General features: G+C 39.6%; 1 protein-coding gene across 1 annotated transcript in view; it reads right to left on the reverse strand.

Moving 5' to 3' along the window:
• ABCD3 (ATP binding cassette subfamily D member 3) overlaps positions 1–18,372 on the reverse strand; it is a 55,604-nt gene extending 37,232 nt beyond the window's left edge. The window contains exons 1-2 of the mRNA XM_020788662.3: positions 18,050–18,372; positions 1,936–1,969 (exon numbers count right to left, since the gene is read on the reverse strand). Of these exons, the coding sequence (XP_020644321.1) occupies positions 1,936–1,969; positions 18,050–18,168 (153 nt within the window). The 5' untranslated portion in view covers positions 18,169–18,372. The remainder of the gene's footprint in view (positions 1–1,935; positions 1,970–18,049) is intronic.
• Between the last annotated feature and the right edge of the window lie 5,271 nt (positions 18,373–23,643).

Genomic DNA, 23,643 nt, shown 5'->3' on the forward strand with positions numbered 1-23,643 from the left:
CACATTTAGAAGATACAATTTACAAAAGCCACAGAAAAGCGTGTTAGAAACAATTGCATTTTACCTGATCTACCCCTATTGGGATGCAATTCTACATCTACTTACCTAGTAACTCTGTGGGACTTCTGGGTAAATATAAACAGACCAAACTGTCCATGAATGCCACTTACAGACAACAGGTAGTGCGTTTTACCATTTCATAAATTTAGTGATCTATCTTCTCCCTTACTATTGTTTACTGAACATACAGTCATGGCCAAAAATATTGGCACCCTTGCAATTCTCTCAGAAAATGCAACCCTTCTCTCAGAAAACTGCTGCAGTTGCAAATGTTTTGGTACTCACATGTTCATTTCTTAGGTTTGCGTTGGAACAACACACAAAAACACAGAAAAGTCAAATCTGATACAATCCCACACAGAAACCCAAAACTGCACTGGCCAAAATTATTGGCACCCTTAACTTAGTATTTGGTAGCACCCCATTTGGAAAAAAGAACTGAAATCAATCGCTTCCTGTAACCATGAATGAGTTTCTTACACCTCTCTACTGAAATTCTGGACCACTCTTCTTTTACAAACTGCTCCAGGGCCTTCAGATTTGAAGGATGCCTCCTACCAACTGCTGTTTTGAGATCTCTCCACAGGTGTTCCATGGGATTCAGATCTGGACTCATCACGGGCCATTTTAGAACTCTCCAGCACTTTATTTGTAACCATTTCTGAGGGCTTTTGGAAGTGTGTTTCTGGTCATTGTCCTGCTGGAAGACCCATGACCTCTGGTGGAGATACAGCTTTCTGACACTGGCCACTACACTGCGCCCCAAAATTCTTTGGTAATCATCAGATTTCATGATACCATTCACACAGACAAGGCATCCAGTGCCAGAAACAGCAAGGAACCCCAAAACATCTTTGAACCTCCCCCATGTTTGACTGTAGGGACTGTGTTCTTTTCTTTGAGTGCCTCATTTCTTTTTCTGTAAACAGTGCCATGATGTCCTTTACCAAAAAGCTCTACTTTTGTCTCATCTGTCCACAGTATGTTCTCCCAAAAGGATTGTGGTTTTGTCACATAAGTTTTGCCATACTTGCTTTTTTATGCCTTTGTGTCAGCATTGGTGTCCTCCCAGGTCTCCTTCCATAGCGTCCCTTTTCATTCAGATAGTGATGGATAGTGCGAGCTGACACTGTTGTACCCTATGTCTGTAGATCAGCATGAATTTGTTGGGAAGTTAATCTGGGTTCTGTATCCACCATTCAAACGACCCTTTGTTGTAATTTTTCAGTAATTTTGCTCTTCCATCCATGTCCAGGGAAGTTAATTACAGTGCCATGGGCTGTAAACTTCTTGATGCTATTGCACACAGTGGACACAGGAACATTAAGATCTCTGGAGATGGACTTGTAACCTTGAAAATGTGCATATTTTTCCACATTTTTCTCTCTCAAATCCACAGACAACTCTTTACACTTCATTCTTTTCTCCATGCTCAGTGTCACACACAACACAAAGGTTGAGTCAACTTTTCTCCATCTTAACTGGTTGCAAGTGTTATTACTATATTGCCCACACCTCTTACTTGCGACAGGTGTGTCTAAATACAAATTAAAGAAGCATCACATGCTTGAAAAGTAATGATTTCTTACAATTTAGACAGGGTACCTATAATTTTGGCCAGCGCATTTTTGGGTTTCTGTGTGGAATTGTATGAGATTTGACTTTTCTTCTCTGTTTTTGTGTTGTTCCAATGTAACCCAAAGAAATGAACATGTGAGTACCAAAACATTTGCAACTGCAGCAATTTTTCTGAGAGAAGGGTTGCATTTTCTGAGAGAACTGCAAGGGTGCCAATATTTTTGGCCATGGCTGTAACTATGACAATAATGCATAACAACCATCGGTTCTGTATCGTTTAAATCCAGTAAGACTTACCTCATTACTGGATACTGTTTTTCCACTTTTCTTTCTGTAAATGAAAACATTTTATTCTTTTAATAAACAAACTTTAATTTGATGAAAAGTTGTTAATGAGACAACAAATAAAAAGATCCACCTAGAGAAGTTATTTCATTGTTAGGTAGAGCAAGAATACACAGCACTTTTGGAAGTGAAAGCAGTTTGGTACAATCTAATTTCAAAGTTGCAATCTAGTTGCAAAGAAAGAGCTAAAACAAGTCTTCCCAAAATATATTTCTGAAATTATAATATTTAACAGGATTACATTTCCAGTATATACTATATATCTCTTATGTAAATAACATGGTTCTTATGCTTAAGCAACAACATCCATAGCACTTGCCTAACACTACTGATATAAGTGCAACGTTGCACAAGAGAGCCAGAGACAAGAGACTGAAATCAATCCAGAAAAAAATAGGTCCATGCATAGTTGTTAAATTCAATGGGCATCCTAACTGATGTGACTAGATCTTCCTGGGTGAGAGATTTAGAAAATAGCTCTAAGTGGTGTCTCCAATGACTATCAAACAGATAGTTCAGCCTCAGATCTCTCTCCCAGACACCTCACCCCACCCAAGTGAAAATCTCCATAGTGGTTTCCTTTCCAAAGTCAGAACCCTACCCTTGACCGGGGGGGGGGGGAGATGACCATGTTGTAGAAGTGAGCTGGGAATGTTTCCCTCAGTAGAAGTCAGGCAATGCTAGTCCTGAAACTGACATAACTTATTTCCTTCTCATAGATTGGAGTAGGAAGGAAATACTGTTTTCAGGTGGAAAATTTCCCCAAAAAGGAGGTGGGCTGCCCCCTCCTCATGCAAGCAGGCATAGAACCAGATACTCCAATATTGGAGCACTCCAGAACTGCTTTGTTAGCCTTCCACAATTTGATTTCAACCAACAGAAGCATCAATTTATGGTTAAGCTGCAAACTTGTTTCTAAAGCACATTTTATTAGTTTTATCTTTGTGGTGTGCAATGAACAATTGTTACATTGCAAATAAACTTCTAAATGGAGATGTAGTTTTGACAAATCATCTAGAAAGAAAAAAGGGCACCATTTTAGGCATATATGAAGGAACCTGTGCATACTACTCATATGATTCATTACACTGATAGATATTTATCTTTTTTTAATGGCCATATACCTGGAAAATGACATTCCAGACAATCTATACAGAAGAAACAAGTTCCACAAGCATTCATCTCACTGTTTCCAGACAGAGAACACTGTTTATAATCATGAAATGCCTTTTTATAATGTGTTTACACAGAACAAAAAGTAGATACTGTATATCACAGTAGACACTACCAGAGACCTTTCTATACTATTACAGATGAAAACAAAATAAAAATAAAAAGTAAAAAAAGACAAAATTGTGGTAGCATCTTAAAGACCAACATATATTTTTTTACATGAGCCAGGTAATTCACACACTTTGCAAATGATTACAAAGAGCAGCTTGTAGAAAAGTTCATCAACAACTGTAAACAGCCGATCTAATTAGCATTCATGTTACTCTGCCATTGTTAATTTATGAGGTTCTCCCCTTCTTTACAGGACAAAAAGCTTCTACTAAAGACCTGCATATCAAAGACACTATCATCACCCATTGATTTTCTCACCAATCAACCATGATCTCTGTAGTGACATCTGTACTGATGCCATGCATAAATAACTGCCATGTTATTACACCTTCTCTTATGTCTGATGAAGTGGATTTGTCCACGAAAGCTCACATCAAAAAAATATAAAAGTTAGTCTTTAAGGTGCAACCATGTTTTTTTAACCTTTTTTTGTTTTCACCTCTGATGCTTGCACAGATGAACACAGCTTCTTTTTCTACTACTCTCTATACCAGTGATGGCAAACCTATGGCACACGGGCCACAGCTGGCACGCGAAGCCCTTCCTTCTGGCACACGACAAACCTTTTGAAGTGGCTGCAGCTGGGATTCCCTTTCTATTCCTGTTCTGGGTCCTTTAACTTCCGGTCCGCCCCCATGATTCCCCCTTTAACTTCCTGTCCGTCCCCATGATTCCCCCTGAAACTACCACTTCCTGTTCCGGGCGGCACGGCAGCCACTGGTTTCTTCCCCACCCCCTCATTTTGGGCACTCGAGCCAAAAAAGGTTTGCCTCCACTGCGACTAATATTATTTTTATTACAGACTGTTTTAACTCTGCTCTCTTTCTGGAACTAGAAAAAAGTTCTGCATATCAGGTTACCAGTGACTGTCCATTTGTTATTGTTATGAGTTTGATAAATGTCTAAGAAAATTTTAAAGCTCAGTTGAGTATACATATACACAAAACTAACAAGAGCAACAGCCCAGTCAGAGTTAGGTATTTCATGTTTGTCTGATTTGTCAGTCACCTTCATACATTAAAATGGGTCTTCAAATAGAACAAGAAGCAAGCACATGTCAAGGAGCTGCTTTTCCAGTGCTGCATGCTGCCAAAATAAGAATACCCTGCCTATGACCTACACATGTTGAGTTTAAAAATCTGAAGAGTCTCCATGCACGGTGCATTGTTATATTGAACTTCTTGTTTCGAGATCAGAGGTATTTTCATTTTCATAGATTATGCTTGATATATCTTTTCAAAAGATTAATTGAATCAACCACAATTGAACTTAGACACCAACTATCACTACTATACTGGATGATTCATTGACTGGATGATAACCCCCATCCTGCAATATTTTTAACCAAATTATCCATAAGCAATAACCTGCCTTAAAATTAGCCATAATATTTAGATTACACTTCGGATCAAAACAAAACGTAACAATTATGTTTACAGAGGCAGGTGTGGGGGAAGAGTAAAGCACCCTATCAGGTGTGGAACGGCAGTATTGCACTGTGGTGAAAGAGCATTGGGAAATCTGTTCGGAATTTCTCACCGTTTTGCAGTTAATTGGCCAGTTTATCTGGGGCAACTGTGCAGCTCATTTAAATTTAGGAAGGTAGCTAGATTTGCTGATTAAGTACGCTTATAAGATGTAAAAGATAATGAATGGCATAACCTGAATTACTAGGTATGACACCTTCACAGAATTCTCAGGCAATGTCACCTGTAACATGTAAAGTGCATTTCAGTTGTGAATACAAGGTCTACTGATTTAATGAAGCTGTAGCTCTCTTTAATTTTTAATATCCTTTGGCAATTTGATTTCAATATTCTACTGTCCCATATTTTTCCAAGCAATAAAACTTATTTCTTCTCCCATATCAAATTCACACAATAATTTAGGTAGGCTCTCTTGACCTTCTACTTCCAGTAATATAAATTATATTTACTATATCCTTCACAACCTTGTTATCACCTTTGCTTTCTTTTTATAATATATTTTATTCATATTTGATAAATTCCCTACATTTGCCACTGCCTATTATTCGTTGTCCACTTTTCTAATTGAATAATATTATATCACGACAATTCATCCTGACCTAACTTCTTTTGTTTTTTATTCTTTTTTTTCCCTACCTTTAGCTCTTTTTAACTAATCTGTATCTGTACCATCATGATTAATAAATTTTTCAGGTAAGATCTTCATTTTATATGCCGCAATTTTACCAAACCATTACAGTCCAATTTTTAAGTCTTCAAACTTATTCATGGTTACTTGTTTCAATATTTTAAAATTTTCTTCTTTCAATTTTTCTAAATTACTTGGAATTACGTATACCTAAATTCAGTGGTGCATCGAATTACGAATGTTCCGACATATGACCATTTTGAGTTACGACCAGCTCCAGCTGCAAAATTTTGCTTCGAGTTACAAACAGAAAAAGGCAGGGGGAAAAGGCAGGGAATTCAAATTGCTAACCGTTGGTAGGTGAAGAGGCTGCTTCTTTGTAGCTCTTTCACGGTTAGAGTGTGCGCAATTGGAGGCGGCTTCGGACTGCCTAGTAAGGTAAGGTGCTGCTTTCTACTTCTTAAAAACTGTTCTTGGTGGGTTTTGCAGCGTGGTTTTGGGCTGGGTGGTACGATTATGTTTCTATGCTGTGATGGGTCTTGCAGGGTTTGTTTGCTTTTGGGGTTTTTCCCCATTTCTGATCGGTCTTGCATGGTCTGTTTCCTTTCTGCTTTGCTTTTTTTTGCATTTCCGATGGGTCTTGCATGGTTTGTTTGCTTTCTGCTTTGCTTTTTTTGCATTTCCAAAGGTCTTGCATGGTTTGTTTGCTTTTCCTCCCCCCCCCCCTTTGGCCAGAACGGATTAACATCCCCAAGAGGCACAGGGGAAAATCAAACTCCCAGCCTCTGACCCCATAGCTACCTACCCAGCATCTTCTCTAATAAGAGTTCACTAATAGTTCTATAACTAAAGCCAACAATACAGAGGAAAGGAAACATGTCTAGTTCCTCAGCTTAGAGATATCTGTTCTGTTATTCCATCATTTACTAATATATCATTTACTATTCTCTAAATACAATTGTTCAGTTACGTAATACTTTAATTCTCATGTTTACTGCTGGACATTCCATCAAGTCTAATGCCATTAAATAAAAAAAATTAATGAAGTTGAACCTGCCGTAAGCTTTTGTTTATATATTCCATTTATTATATTTAACAGTCTCCTAGTCAGGACTACCATTTGCCTTCCAGGAATAAAGAAAGCTTGATATGTTTTAATATATTTAGTAATAAAATTACTCATTCTTTTTGCTAGTATAACCAAAAATATCTTTGCATCCTGAATTATTAGACTGATATGTGTATTAAATCTTGGGATCAGTGAGATCTTTATTCTTTTTAAAAATTAAATTAATTATCAATCGGTTGTTGCAGGTTTTTCGGGCTGACTCTGTCTCTGTGGTGCTACAGGAGTTAGAACTCTGTCTGGTTCTAACAGAGTTCTAATTCCTGTCCTCTGAAGATGCCAGCCACAGAGACTGGCAAAACGTTAGGAAGAAAAACCTTTAGAACATAGCCAAAGAAGCCGAAAAACCTACAACAATCATCAGATCCCAGCCATAAAAGCCTTCGAGAATACATTAATTATCAATTGTTTCCAGGAGGATTTCCTAAAATTTTTATAATACTCTGGTCCCAATCAGTCAACTCTTGGTGACTTCCCTACTTTTATTTTATTAATTATTTCCTCTTCTTCCTTTATGGACTATTCTATTACATCTCTAGCAATTTCTTGACATCTATTCTCTATAGTATTCTTTTTTATGTATTCCTTAATTCTTTCTGGAAATTATCTTCTCACAGTTCATAATTTATGAAAGAAATACTCAAATGTGTTTTTCCCTCATCAAATTGTCCATTATGCCTCTATCATTTTAATTGCTCCTATAAAATTCTTCACTTTTTAAGTTTGTGTTGCTCTGGCCAGTATTCTTGAATTTTTATTATTAAACTCAAAGTACACTCTTTTCAAATATAATACCTCTGAATTCTTTCCATTTCCATATCTCTACTTCTTGCCAATATTCCTGCTATAATTCTGCTATCTTTATCTATCATTTACTTTTTATCCAACAACCATATTCCATCCTCAAGTTTTTTTGTATGTTTTTCTCACTGCGCCTCCTTGACAAGTGCTGGACTTGATTATATAGGATCCCTTCTAGTTCTGAACTTCTAAGAGGATGATAATAATAATGATGATTATCTTTTAAAGTTATGTGATTCGCTAATACCAATTCCTCTCATTATCCCTTTCATAGCATCCCATATATTACCTTGATTGCAGCTTCCCCTATCATTTATTTCCCATATTTCCATTAACTCTTTTTCTAATTTGTCTGTTATTTTCCTTCTGCTAGAGAATTCTGGTATATAGTGTGCTGAGTGCTGTCCTGAAGATGCCGGCCACAGAGACTGGCGAAACGTTAGGGAGAACAACCTTAAGAATACGGCCAAAGAGCCCGAAAAACCCACAACAACCATTAGATCCCGGCCGTGAAAGCCTTTGCAAATACAGTGGCACCTATTTATTTACTCACATTTGCATGCTTTTGAACTGCTAGGCTGGCAGGAGCTGGGACAAACGACAGGAGCTCACTCCGTCAGTGGATTCGATCTTATGACTGCTGGTCTTCTAACCTTGAAGCACAGAGGCTTCTGCAGTTTAACCTGCAGTGCCACCACGTCCCTCCTAGCTTGTTGATGAGCTATAGCAATAAATGCTCACTGGAGTTCCTTGCCATCCCAGAAGTGACAAGTGACACCCTGCAAGGTTCTCAGCCTGGTGCTGTTCCACATCTTTATGGATGGCTGAGATCAGTGGTTTCCAACTTTGTGTACCCAAATATTTTTGGACAAAAAACTCCCAGAAGCCTTCACCAGCAGCTATACTATACAGGATTTCTGGGAGTTTCAGTCCAGGAACATTTGGGGACCCAAGGATGGGAATCACTGACACAAATGAAGAGTAGAGCGGATACTCAAAAATCTGCACTTATGCTAAATCAGAAGACATTTCAGAATATAACTTTCAACAGGGAAAAATATTACGTTCTATATTTGGGCAGCAAAAATCAGATGCACAAATGCAGCCTGGGTACCACCTGGCTTACCAACAGTATTTGGGAAAGTGATCTAGGCATCTTAGGAAAATTTTACAGGCCAAACGTGAGTCAACACTGTGATGTAGCAACAAAAAAATAAACCAGTGAAGAGGTTGGATGGCCATACGTCAGGGACATTTCCTACTAGAGCAGGGGGTTGGCATTAATGACCCTTGAAGTTGTACCTCTAGAACTCTAGATTATCAGAAACTCTGTCTTTTCTGCCATAGCTGCTAAGGCCTCTGTACACCTTTGGCTGCTTTTCCACACTTCCTGCTCCACCAACCCCATACAGGTTAGGAAACAAAGTACAAAGGTAATTACAAAGTAATAAAGTCACTGCCTTTCACCTAGAATTACTGTTTTTTCTCAGGAGGTAAAATGAGGGCACACATTTAGAAACTAATATATTACACACACTTGCTCACAATTCATAATTTCTTAGATGGGCATGTTGCAAAGACATTGTGTCCCAGGAGGAGACTTTTTACTACCCTCAGTGAGGTTCTTTTGTAACATTCTGCTTCCAAAGTATTTTCTGTAAAAAGTTAAGAAATCAATGCATGAAAATAAACAATCCCGATTATCAGGGCTGCTTCTCAAATCTTAATCAACTAACTGTATAAATGTAACTGATTGTTGAGCTGATAAAACATAAATTGAGCTGCATATAAGAAAACACAGCTCTGAATAAAAGGAAAGTTTTGATTTCTGATTGTCTGTATTTACGTTGCAACAAACAATTTTTCCTTGAAAGGATAGTTGGTCGAAATACTTTGGATCTGTTATTCTGCAACAGAAAACATCAGCTTATCGCCACAGCAGGAATGAAGTTTGATTACCATCTTGTCCACTTTCTACTCTACAGTGGTGCCCCACATAACGAGCGCTTCGTTTAACAACGAATCCGCATAGCGATTGAGTTTTTGCGATCACAAAAGCGATTGCATAACGATGTTTTCAATGGAAAAAATCGCTTTGCGATGATCGGTAAGCTGTTTCGCTTACCGATTATCACATAACGATGTTTTTCCAACAGCTGATTGGCGGTTCCAAAATGGCCACAGGGTAAAGAAAATGGGCGCCCGCTGTGTTTTCGTGCCCTCTCCTCGTTTACCGGGCATCAAAAATGGCGGCCGCATGGAGGATTTTCGCAGAACGGTGAGTTTTTTGCCCATATGGGCTTTTTTGTTCCACATAGCAACAAATCCGTATAGTGACAATTTTTTGGAATGGATTATCGTCGCTATGCGGGGCACCACTGTATTTTGGTATTTTAGCTGTTATTCCATAGATTCATATACGGATGCAACACAGTAGGCCATTGTGTAAAGTTACATTCTTTGTACTACTCAAGTCTCACAATATTCTTTCTAGAGACTGCAAAAAAAAAAAAGATAAAATGCAGTAGTTTTCATTGCTCTTTGCTAGTTACTAAGCTGGCTGGATAGCTCAGTGGTTTAGGCAGCTGTGGAGCCAGAGGTTGGGAGTTTGATTCCCCTCTGTGTCTCCCGTGAGTAGAGCCAGCCTGTGTGGCCCTGGGCAAACTGCACAATCCCAGGCTGTCCCTAGAAGAAGGGAATGGTAAAGCACTTTTACCACATTTTTGTGGATTTATTTATTTATTTATCCCGAGGGAGAAATGCTTATGGAATATTTGTTTCTCATATCTACTATTTTTGTCAGTACTAGCTACTGTGTTCTTGACCAGTGAAAAGCAAATGTCATTTCCTGTCCCATCTCTGACAACTTGGGTTAGCTTTTCTCACAGAAAAAGCAACTTATTTCTAAGTATTCAGAACCATTTTGCCATTTATCTGGATGCCTTTGACAACAATAGCTCTATTATAGGTATCCATTTAGAAGGGTTCAGCCTATTTGTCTTTATTTGGGTGGAAACTGATCATGACAAAGCACTGGAACTTCCAATGAAAGACCCAGTAGCAAGGAACTACACAGAATATATGTAACTGTTTAATGAAGGCAAACATGTACAGTGGTGCCCCGTATAGCGAGGTTAATCCGTTCCGGATTAACCCTCGCTATACGGAATCATCGCTAAACGGGTAGGGGAAAGGTATTGGAACGCATTAAACTTCGTTTAATGCGTTCCAATACCTTCGTTACTTACCCGTTCAGCGAGGATTCCAGGTGCCGGCAGCCATTTTCGCGCCTTCGCTAAGCGAGGGCAGGGCACGAAAACGGCTGCCGGCAGCCATTTCCGGGCTTCCGGCGGCCATTTTGGAACCGCCGATCAGCTGTTCGGCGGCTCCAAAATGGCCGCCGCAATACCCGATCTTCGCAATTCGGGTTTTCCCCATTGCGAAGATCGGGTATGTTTCCGTATAGCGATCCCGAAAAAGGGATCGCTATACGGAAACATCGCTATACGGTGCACTCGTTAAGCGAGGCACCACTGTATATTGTAATGCTGTTATACGTAAGACTACAACAATATTTCTCAAGATGTGAGGACTCAACTTTCATCTAGTTTTTTTATACCTTTGGGTGTAGGAGGAAACAATATAGGATGACTCAAATAATCACAATAAAAGTACTTCAGTTTAATAGTCATAAATAGTTCAGCTTAGTAGGTCAAAGATTATCAAACCTATCCACACTTACATAATTCTGTCAGGAGATGAGTGTACTATGTGGCAAAATATTCTAGTCAAAGAGAAAGTTCAAACTTATTGGAATAACAGAGGATAAATGCTTTTAATTTATTAATTATAATGAAAGATTTCCAGGTAAGGGTGTCCACAAATCTACACACCAGTGGCAGGTTTCTTTTTCCTCTAGAACAAAAAATGCCTTTAATCTTCTATCTGTGGTTTGCAAAACATGTATCTTGTTTCTTCTCCAAACCTCACTGCAAGTGAGGGAAAAGCAAATCCTCTGTCTCAATAACAGGATGGAATTTCTGTCACTTGTTCTAATGGCTAGACAAGGCAAGAAACAGTTGGAGTCTCTCCTGTCACTGTCCCCCTCCCCACTTCTCCATTTCCCACATTAAATGAAAAATCCTTTCTTCTATGTGAAGCCTAATGAGCATGCCACAGGACTATGGGGAAGAGAGGGAAAAGCGGGAATAGATGGTAAGTAAACAGAGAGCAACATAAAAGTCAAGTAAAACGTGTTTAGTGTTCATTTATTTAATAAATAAACACTATTGCCACTTGAGTGAAAAGTACTTGAGTGAAAGCCTCTTCAAGTTATAAATAAAACATACAATTTTAAAAATGAAAAGCAGTATAAACAGAAACACCACATACTGTTTAAAACAAAAATGTACTATCGTAAACCAAATGTGTTATTATAAAGGAAAGCAAAAGACAGTTTAATACTGTACATCAAACTTAAATGGGCAGTAAAACTAATCTCCCTACTTAGCAAAAATCCCAGGAATTTTGTCCTAAATTGCACACATATGCATCTAAATGACCTATTACAATGGAGATGAGAGACAGTATAACTATGGATTAACTTCTAAAAATATCTGTGAAATCAAATTCCATTATCTTATACTTTGCTTGCTCAAATCCTTTCACCAGCACAATCACTGCATCATCTCTACCAATTCCCTACCTTCGCTATGGAGCCAGTGCACTCACTAAACTACTCGCTAATTACACCTCCTTTTCCAAATGTCACTGTTTTCTTTCCAAAGCTACAACATAAACCAGAACAGTTCTCTACCATATTATGACATTTCAAGTATTCCTGGCAGTTAAACTTTTTTATCCGATGGTCCCAGAACACTTTATTTCATACTCTCTGTAACACAGAAAAAGCCCTCAATTCACTATGCTCAGATTAATTCTACCTCCTGTATTCTTTGATGTCTACCCATGTACTGGGGCAAAAGGGGTGATTACTGCTTTATAAAAATTTAGGATTAAAACAGTATCACACCAGCATCTCTACCTCTCCTTCCACCAGCTAATCTTTTACATCAGAGGTTCCCAACCTTGGATAATCCAGGTGTTGTTGGACTACAACACACAGAAACCCCAGGCAGCACAGCTGGTGGTGAAGGCTTCTGGGATTTGTAGTGACCTAAGGTTAGGAACCACTTGAGTTCTACATCACTCAAATTCTGTGCCAGCGGTCTTCCCATAACAGAGCAGCTTCTGAGGGAAACAGAGGGGCTGAGGAGATCATTCCACTAATGGGAACAACTAAATCCTCCATGACAAAGTACTGTATAAACAAAAAGCATGGGGATTTGTCTATCCTCATTTCTTCCTTGTCTCTCTGTTTAACTAAAAAAATTCCTTGCTTGTCCCAGATCCACCAACATGAACAACATGCCATTCAATCTCTGTATAGAATGTAGCTTTTGCATGCTAAGAAACCGAAAAGCTGAAAGTTGAAAACCTGACACAGGAGAAGCAGTGGCTTTTTCCCCAAAAATTATACATTACCAACTTATGTCCCAAAGCTCCCTAGATTCCCATGTAATCCCTATCATTGTGAGGAAGCCACGGAGCTGCAGGATAGGTGAAGGGTATTTAATTATCAACAGTCATCTTACTTGGCAGCAAGCTTTGGAACCAAAGTGAGAAATGTTTCATTTCTGAAAAATCATCCCTGTTGATGACATCATCATTTTTGCTTAGTGTAAATTAGGCCAACAGGATTTTAGCTATTATGTCATTTTCATAAGGCTGAAAGTACAGGTTTTTATTTTATTAATACAATAATAAAATAATATAACGTAACAATAAAATGCGACTTTCAATTTTTGTTCATGATTTTTTTTCCAAAATTCTCCTGCATAGCTATGTAAATGGCATAACTCTGAGATACAACCTGGCTGAAGTTAAAAAAAAATCTGCAGACATTATTTGTTTTAAATGATCAACCATCCTTCGAATACTCCAGGAATTTCATCTATGTTTATGATCTTGCCTTGACAATCCAGGGGGAAACCTTTAAGTTTATCAAGCACTCTGCATTAAAAAATCTTTCCTTATATTATAAAAACAACCAGTAAAAACCAAATTCTTTAAAAACACAGTTCTGTGCCTTCCACTTAAAGAACAGAAAAGGAGAAAGGAAGCTCTGAGTTAGCTGGGAAGGCAAGATTTTGGAACATTGCCCTACCCAAAACTATTTGAGTTTCACTCTGGATTGAACTCTGACCTACTAAAAACCATTATCTAAACACCAAACACAAAGTTGCGATCAGAAATAACATACTTAGGAAACTGGATAGGTCAGACTGGGGTGCACACCCATAAGCAATAAGAACAACAGCTTTGTCCCTGTGCCTACTCCAAAGCAGAATATGTTAGCGTCACTTGGTATAAATCAACACATGCCAAACCAGTGGACGTAACTCTTAATGAATCATGCAGGATTATTACTGACTGCCTGAAACCTACCCTTATTGAAAAAGTTTATTTTTTGGCTGGCATGCCCCTCCAGAACTACATGCGCGCGAGCGCAACACACTCCTCTGTGAGCGCGACACGCCCCTCAGTGAGAGCAACACACCCCTCTGCGAGCGCACCACGCCCATCCGCAAGCATGGGGGAGCCCCTGCCCCCCCCACACACATCAACCCGTCTGCGGTCCCAAAAAGGTTGGGAACCGCTGCCCTAGATGACAACTAAAATTGAGGAAAAGGTTTCTATACACATCTCAAGTTCTAAATATTGACCCAGAAGAGGCTAGACTAAACCTAGGGAGAACAAAAACTACGTATCTTGCCAAGTGGACGAATGTCAAAGAGTCTCGAGTAAAATGGGGCTACTTGGACACAAGACAAATTTTCTGTGACTGTGAAAAAATTCAATCAATTCAATACTTATGCCCCACATGTACAAATGAAGAATGAGCGAATGCACAAGATAATTCTATTGAAGTAGCTCACATCTGATCAAAAACAGTCTAATTATCTTAGACATTTTAATTTGTTTTTAATTTTACCTATATTTTGTATACATCCATGATTTTTAATTGTGCGATGTTCTGGTATGAATAAAGAGAGCTGCATGCTGAGCTGCTCTGTAGATAATATCTACACAGGCTGCTTAACTTCAGGAAATTCATCTCCAAAAGATACACTGCTTGCTTTAAGGTGGAGTAACCTGGCATGGGGATTTTAGCCTTTTAAAAAAATAAAATATTTCAATTTATAAAAACACTTCATTTTATCCAATGTTCATCCACAAATCATGACTGAACTAATTTAAGTGTTTGTTTCAAACTTAGTAGCCTGACAGGAAATTGCTGTTTTAAACATAATCTTAGAACTGCAGAGATAGAAGGGACCATATAAATCATCAAGGTCAGCTCCTATCAGGGAGACACAGTGAGAAATTTAACTCCCATCCTCTGGCTCCATAGCCAGATCCTTAAACCACTGTGTGTTCAGCAGTTATACAGTAAGCTTTTCTGTCAATCACTCAGTTGCACTTTTTTGGCCACCCCTTTTCATGTATAAACAATTAGATTCTTCAAGATTCAAGACACTTTTTTTAATACTACAAAGGATCAACACTACAAAAATGTTATTGCAGTAATAAGTGATATAACAGTTTAACATGCATTATAGAAAGAAAAAGTAAAATAAGTAAAGTTTGTTTTAGAATTAACATATTACATACAAATAACTACTGTATTGGAAGTCCTGGGTCTGATAAAGCACAAAAATCTGTTAGCATCTAAAAGCAAGTGACCCTGGGTTACTGAAGATCAAAAATAAGCTGAGTCAATTGGTCAGATGAGAACTCAGATCAGACTTTGTACTGCCTCATCTGATTGAACAGATCCGGCTATTTCTAACACCACCTAGATCAACATGACAAACTGACTTTGGAATGAAAATTCTGCTATTTCATATCCAACCACATGTTCATAGTAGGAAAACTACAGTTCTTCAGTGAATTCACCACAGCTACTTTCATTCTCTATTTCATTTTTGCTGAACTGATTGTTTTGGAATCTTTTTAAAAATCACAGGCAGGTAAATTCCAAGTTAGAGTATTTCACTAGTCTTCCTGTTTTAGCAGAGATTATATAATTTCACTGTTCTATGTTTAAACTACAAACATATGAAATACCGTATTTTTCGCACCATAAGACGCACTTTTTTCCCACAAAACAGGGGGGGTGGAAAGTCTGTGCGTCTTATGGAGCGAAGAAAACAGATTATATTTTCCTGTTTTCTTCTCCTAAAAAATTGGTGCGTCTTATGGAAAGGTGCGTCTTACGGAGCAAAAAATACGGTAATACTGCTAGACGATAAGGTCATAATCTTTTCTCTTTTGTTCTGCAGCCCAAGCTCACAAATGTCAGACTAAATGATTAAAAATCCAAAACCAAATACTGCAGGTGTCAAGACATGCATACATATCTACACACGTGTGTATATAAACACGCATGTTGAATTTAGCATTAAAACTAATCACAACCAACACTGATACAAACTGACATATGGTATGCATGAGTCCTTTTAAATTAATATTTTATTTATTCCATAAGTGTGCACAGAATACATTCACTTGTAATTCTAAACACATTTATCTGAAAATTCTATATTTTTAAACGTAAGTTTTCAGTTCACCTAGTTAGTGTTCGGCTGTAGAAAATGCTTATTTTTCGCCATTCTTTCAGTATGAATTTTATAACTATTTTATGTGGCATCAGCAACTCTAATAGGGTTTTTAAGACAAGTGAAATATTTAAACTGGTTCTGCAAGTTCCACTCCCTCAGTAACTTCCAATATCAAGCTGTGATTTGATCCCAGGTCTCATGAATCCTTATCAATCATCCTATCCACTGCACCAAACTGGGTATTTATCCATTTTGATCATTCCTAAAACATGTCTCTCAGCAAATGCAGTATACATTAGCATCCATATATTAGTGTCTTGTCAAATCATTGTGGAAGAGCCACTGACTACAGAAAATGTGCTCTAAAATAAACAACAAACTATATGCTCAAACTTCATTTGAACTGTATGATGGTGTCTAGTAATATACGTACAGTATTCAAGGACTGTTTCATTTTTAAAGCAGGACTATTGTAGTAACTTTAAAATCAGATAAAACCTTGTTCATATTACATCAGTAAGACAGATACTTCATGAAGCATACTTACAAATTGTTTATAGAATGAAGAATAAAACAACCAATCAGATTTTAGCATGTACAGTACATGCTCTGGAACATACAATGCTCAGTTTCATGGAAGTGTTTTGAAACCATTAATAAAATGACCAACAGTTAAGCTGATTGATCGCTGTATTTGTATTTCAGATATCTTGTATAAAGATACAGATTACAAATGGTCGTATCTTTCACAAGGGAAACCTGAATATGACTGTGCACACCCCGAAAATTAAGTGATGTGCAGATACTAGCATTCCCTTACACATTACCACCATGCACATTACTCCAACCACCCTCATTAAAGCTGCAAGCCATATCTAAACACCAATCCTTGCTTATCTGAAGTTTTAATTTTAAAAGTATTTAAGGTTGTCTTCTAGGTGGAGCAATGAGACATCCATACAACAAGCTGTCTTGCCAGACAATCAGTCTTCAGCTATTGAAAATCCAGATTCAAACAGTTTTTCCTTGCACGCATGTGCACACCTGTTGTAGTTTGGAAATAAAGTGCTTACTTCCTCTTCATCAAACCTCACCCAGAGCAATATGGATGAATAAGGCTATAAATGGAATCTACTTCACCCTGTATTTTATGAGCATTACCAAATTGTCCAAACTTCGAGGCAGTATATCTTTTGTTGAAAAGTCAGTATGAAAAACCCTTTCCCCCCAGAGAAATGGGTGGAGAATGCAGTTTTATTTCTTGAAGAAAAACAATACCTTGGAGCAAGGGTTAGTCTCAACCAGCATAATATGGGACACTATAATTCTTTCACTGCTGGATGACACCTGGAAGTTTTATAACCTGTTTCCACATCTTACATCAACCATACAACCATTGGGCAGTTTCAGGGAAGCCATCCTCCAATTCAGCCTTTCCACACACGCACACAATAACATCGATCTACCATGTAGTAGAGCTTTTTGTCACAATTGTGAAACGTTTCGACACACTAAAAAAAAGCCGTATGTAGATACCAGAAATATTATGCCTGATTCCTAAGTAGATTTTCTAGTCAGTGGGGGAGCAACTGATGACATACCACTTGTTCAAGCAACGTTCAAACAAAACAGGCATGGATCTGGGTATCTGCAAGAGACTCGAGCTGCAGAAATAAAACAAGTGCAGGGGGAAAGCACACTTGTTGAACTGCTGTCTGCCCTGCAGGTTTTAGAAGCTGAAAAGTATCTACTGTATTGCGTAAGTTCACAAAAATGCTTGAAAATCCAAGGTCGGAGTTCCCTTCTTTCTACCCCCTGGGCGGGGGGAGAGTATCCCCCCCCTCAAGCCACAACTCCCTCCATCTTCTTCCGTCAACCCTGAGGCGGCAGCCTGAGGTTTAATGTCTCGACTACCCCACAGCCAGCCAACCCTCGTCCCCGCCCGCCTGTCCGCCCCCCTCCGCCCCCTTTACTGCCGCCGGCCTGAGGAACTAACCCGTGCAGGGCGGCCGCCTTCCGCCGTTTGCTGAGCAAGCAGAGGACGGCACAAGCAGCGGCGGTAGCGCCGGCCATGGTGGAGTAGCGCGCGGTGAGGAATTTGCTGTAGGCGGCCATGGCGGCGGCGGCGGCAGCAACGGCAGCAGCCGAGACCACGAACGGCGCAGCTGGAGCAAAGGCAACAGCGGCCGGACGACCGAAGAAGGGGCTCGCCGCAGCGCAAAGGATGTCGGGCCCGAAAAGGAGGTGGCCTCTTTCACCGGCGAAGGGGAAGGATGATGACGACGAGAGTGTCGGCGACTCCTCCTCTTCTTCGCCTCGCCTCCTCCCGGGTGGCCTCCTCGCAGGGAAAGGAGGGTTTGGCCTTTCCCCCCGAACTAGGTGCCGCCTTAAGCGGAAAGTCAATGAAGGCGCCTCTTGAGGGAATAAAACTGGTTGTCAAGGTGTCTGCCGAGTGAAGTCACTTCTTAAAACCCGTTATAAACGTCAAACGTACGAAGGTGGTTCTTTAGAAAACCAACGAAGCTGCGTAGCCCTTATACAAGACGAACCCATGGGCAGACGATACCTTTATTTGACTGCTAATAGTCTCCCAGCTGGCTGGATGGCTCAGTGGTTTAGGTACCTGGCTGCCGAGTCGAAGTTGGGGGTTTGATTTCCGGCGGTGCACCCTAGGAAAAGAGCCAGGCTGCGTGGCCTTTGGCAAGCTGTACAATCCCAGGGTGGCCCCAGAAGAAGGGAAGGGCACACACACCACTTCTGAGTATATATGTACTCCATGGAAAATCCTGCAAAGGGCCGCCGTACCCATCCTTTCGATTATGTATCCTGCTGTTTGGACTTCAGCAGAAAAATCCAGAATCCATACTGATGCAGTACCTTTGCTAAGCCAGCTCAAAGTACTCAGAAACACATAGTTGTTCGTGATGTCTTGTTTTATGTATCAACAGGGAGGGAGAAGAAGTTGAAGATATGTTTTTGTACTTTGTCTAAATATGACATGGAGAAAGGGCAATGCAGGCATTCAAAACCTGTGGTCGTTCCAGATGGCACCTGCATCCATTCCTTGGTCTGCTGGAAACAAGAACAGTATGACACATACCCCCATTTTTATAATATGAACATCTAGCTATTACTCAGAAATGTTTCCAACCTTGAGAAGCACTGGAAGTTTCCTTGAGTGGTTGGATATACAAGTGAACAGAATCTAGGCAGTCTTTTTATTAATAAAGCTAGATGTAATTTTAGATGCAGTATTCAAGTCAGTAGAAAGCTGTTCTGAATTATTGTGTGATACCTATATGCGGTGATGGTGTGTAAACTACAGTACACTTTGTGTTGTGGAGGTAACTTACATCCTTCTACCGAGTCCCTCAAACTGAGCCATGAATGACCAGGCTGAAATCAATTCTGAATCACAGATAAATTGAGACTTGGGATTTATATTCAGCTGTCAAGAGCAATGCATGAGGGGCCAGTTCTCCTCGACACATCTATCTCCATGAACAGTGTTGTACTTTCTCCACTGCTCTTTTTGAATAGAAACCTGATCTATTGTCCAGGATCAGCAAGGGCCTGAATGTGAATCAGCAAACAAAAACCTTTCCTGGAGGTTAGGGCAGAATCTAGCACAAAAATAATTTTTTCCACCATTGAAGAAGGACTACACTGCATGGATGATTCCATCCCCCTATGATATGTAAAACTCACAATTTGATTCCAACATATTGATTATTCTAACCTGGCGTATCACCTAAATTTAATCTTTGTATTTGCTCACATAAAGATTGCATTGTTACTGTGCATTGATGTGGGAACATGTATATTTCATCTAAGGCAGTGGACAAACCCTCTATTTCTAACTGTCCCTTTTTCATCAGAAATTGAGAGTAACCAGAGTTTTTTTTTTAAAATCATCAATATATATAAGGGTAGATGTAATCAAAAACGTCCACAACTATCTGTGATTCAGCCTGCCGTCTTCACGCTGAGAGTAAGTGTAGCTGCCAACCTCATAGTCACAAGACACCTACTGTATGTTAGTCATTTTACCTTTCAACCACCTGGCAATTAGCAAGAGCATTTCCAACCCAGGAGGCCTATTTCCAAACCTTTCTGGGCTGTTTAAATTGAGATATGTTTTAGGGGTAACCAACACCCTTATCTAGTTCTATCCATGCCTTCATCGTATGATGGTATTGCTTTTCCTGAATTCCATATCTCCCACTCCCTTCCACAGGTTAAATGGCTGCTTCCTACCATGATGCAGCACCCTCTCTGATTTGGAAACATGCCCATTCCCTGACGCCTGACCATAGCAAATACGTCAGGCAGGGCAGATGCCCCATTTTTACTTATTTATTTAAAATATTTTTACCCTGCCTTTCTCCTTAAAAGGGCCCAAGGCAGCTTACAACAATTAAGAGAGAATATATAAAAGCTAAAAACAGTATACAGTATATATAAATATTTTAAAAGAATTAAACAAGTATTAAAAATGGTTGATAAAATAGTACCAAAAACACACTGGAAAAACAACAGAGCACAACAATCCAATTTAAAAACCCCTCTCAGTCTGCCAGTCATTAAGGAAAAGTCCAACTGAAGAGAAAGGTCTTGGTCTGCTTGCAGAAAGACAGCAAAGATGGGTCCAGCCTAGCTTTCTGTGGGAGGGAGTTCCAGAGTCGGAGCAGTGATAGAGAAGGTGGTGGGCAAGGTTGCCCAAGTCTGCTCTAAGGTGTGTGCCTGGGCGACTGCCTCCCTCCACGCAGCTTTCCTCCTCCTCTGCACAGTGACTGTTTTCAGCCATGTTGGTTCAAGTCGTGATGGAACTCAACATGCAGCCGGGGGGGTGGAGTTGTCCGCACAGGGACGAAGTCATGAGAGAGGGGGCAGATTCCCACCCAGTGGGACTGAAAATCAGAGGGTATATTGGTGGTGGGACTAAGAGAAAGGCCTCTTGATCTTAATTCCTGGGCAAGCTCATAGAGGGAGATGCAGTTTTTTAGATAGCTTGGACTCAAGCAATTTAGGGATTTATAGGTTAAAACCAGCACTTTGAATTGTGCCCAGAAATGGATCATGAGCCAGTGGAGCTGCTGTAACAGGGAAGCTGTATGTTCCCTGTCCTGTTTTCATGCAACAGGTGCCTGTGAGGCAGTAGTTCGCCTCTGTACAGAGGCAGAACTTGGTCAAGGTGCAAACAAGAATGCCCAAAGCAGAGCTGAGTTGGGAAACCGGAGAATCAGTAACCAAAGTCCAAGGAGCAAGAAGAAGAATAGCTCGAATATCAGTCAGGGTCTGTCCATAAACCAAGGTTATACTTTGTCAATGGTACAGTAAAAAAAAAAAAGAATAGTCACAAAGCACTCTGGGTCAGGTGTTCTGGAGGTTTGTCAGTCAGGGAATAAGGAGTGCTAAGAGCAAAGGAGCAAGGCCAGCCAAAAACAGACGTTGGTTCTTAGCACTGCATGAGTGTATGGATTCTGCTCTTCTCAGTGTGCAGCATGGATACCTCTCTCACATGAGCTACTCACCACAGCTGGAATATTTTTGTTGCAGATACTGACTTAGCCTCAAATGGGCCTTGATCCTTGTACGCTACTGAGGACAGTGGGGGAGATGGAATCTTCTTCTGAGGTTTCATCGCTCTCTGGACTAACTGAGTCTTCTCTGGGCAGTCCAGATTCTGTGTCTACTGTCCTTGGGTTGGGATTGCTAGCTGGAGCCTCCTCATCCCCAAAACTCTCCAGCTAAAGCTTGCCCTCCTCTCAGGAGGAGTTTGTGAAGTAAGTCATGACAACAGGACAAGTTAACTTAGTCCCTTCTTCCTCCCTTCTCTTAAGCAGGGTGTCTGCTCTCACTCTCATTGCCCTACAAAAGAGCAACCCGCTTTGGTGGCAACTCTGGTGGCCCACCCCCACATGACCCTTAGATTTATGTACTTTCTTAAATAAGTAGCACAAGTCAATGGGAGGGAAGAAGGATGCCTTACAATCCAGCAAAATAAAGGGCCGGTCTTGCAGAGAGGTGTATATAGCATCAACAAGATACTGTAGTAACTGGTATTCTAATACAAACTTTATAAATATCTATGCTAACCCATTCAGAATACCCAAAAGTAGGGCAAACGTGAATATCACAGAGTGTCTTCAGGATAAATGGAAGCTAAAATAGGGTATAAGGAGTGACAGGGGGATATGCTGCTAAAAGTCCAAAATCTGTAATCTGTAATAGTCTTAATATGGAGTTCAAGAGAAAGATTTTCAAATTTGATTACATTCATCTTTCTAAAATTCCTAAACAGGCTTCAGGTTTTGTGAAGGACTCATGAGGGGTGGCAGAGGGGAAAAATTGCACACAGCTCTGTCAAAGCCTCAGTTGTGGTTTCTCCAATGCCAACCGTACTTTCAGCTCTAATCATGCACTATATGTAACATTTGTCTCAGCTCTGAGACAAATAATGTCTTTCTCCCCATCATAGGAAAAGACACTTTACTTACACCAAGTACTGTGTAAGCCGAGCTTTAAAATAGTACAACATGAGATGTTCAGTGTTTAGATAAGAAATATAACTTGCCATACAGGTTTTTCTCACATATCTAGGTTTGCAAACAAAGTTGGCATAATCCAACTAGGCAGTTTTTCCTGCTGAACAGGACATTTGTAGCTAGATTTCTAAGGCTCCAAGACTTCTTTAGGATTAGTTGTTGCTAAAGCCCCAGTTCAGGCTTGCTTTGTTGATCTGGCCTTTATCTTGGAATCTACATATGCTTCTCATCGTGTGAACCTCATGAAATCATTTTTATAATCTCAAGTTAATTGTCGTTTATTTTTTTAGAAGTCCAGTACCACTACAGAGGTAAAATGCAATCTCACTGGGAGATATGACAAGAAATGTTTATAGTGTTTTAATATACTCATGAAAGCTGGAAAATGAACAATGGTGGTGGTAAGGCGGGGGAGTGACTTAATCCAAATGAGGTGTTGATAAAGAACTTTACAAATACCATGGATTGCCAGAAAGTAAGAGAGAGAGTTTTACAGGAAAAATTAGCACGTTTTACAATACTATACTGTACTATTTATATATTGCAAAACATGCTAATTTTTCCTGTAAGAGTGAGCCGTATTGGTTCATTTGTTCACATGTGCAATTTTCAGTACCTTTGATAGCCATGTTCTAGAGCAGAAATGGGAAACATGATTATTCAGAGACTGAAGGACTTGCACCACCCCTCTTCCGTTATCAGTTGTTCTGGCAAGGCCTGATGGAAGTAGTACATCAGCAAATGCTGTCCTCCCCTCCCCAGCTTTGTTTTAGTAGGAGGAAAGGAACTGAAGTGTTTTTTTTAATGAAAAATGTAAACAATCTTTTCTGCTGTGAAAAGGTTAATTATGAAGTTTTCATATTCTTTGTTAACCACATTTAAGACTAAAGCTAACAGGTTTAATTTGCGTGTTGATCTATAATTGATCCCTATTATTTGAGTAATTATTTCTGATTACTTAATCTAGATTGCTTGAAGTTTCAGACAAATTTGTGACAGATGACAAATCTACATGGTTCAAACCACATTTTCAATATTAAAA

The sequence above is a fragment of the Pogona vitticeps genome, chromosome 4 (assembly GCF_051106095.1).
Source record: "Pogona vitticeps strain Pit_001003342236 chromosome 4, PviZW2.1, whole genome shotgun sequence".
In the NCBI taxonomy this organism is placed as follows: Eukaryota; Metazoa; Chordata; class Lepidosauria; order Squamata; family Agamidae; genus Pogona; species Pogona vitticeps.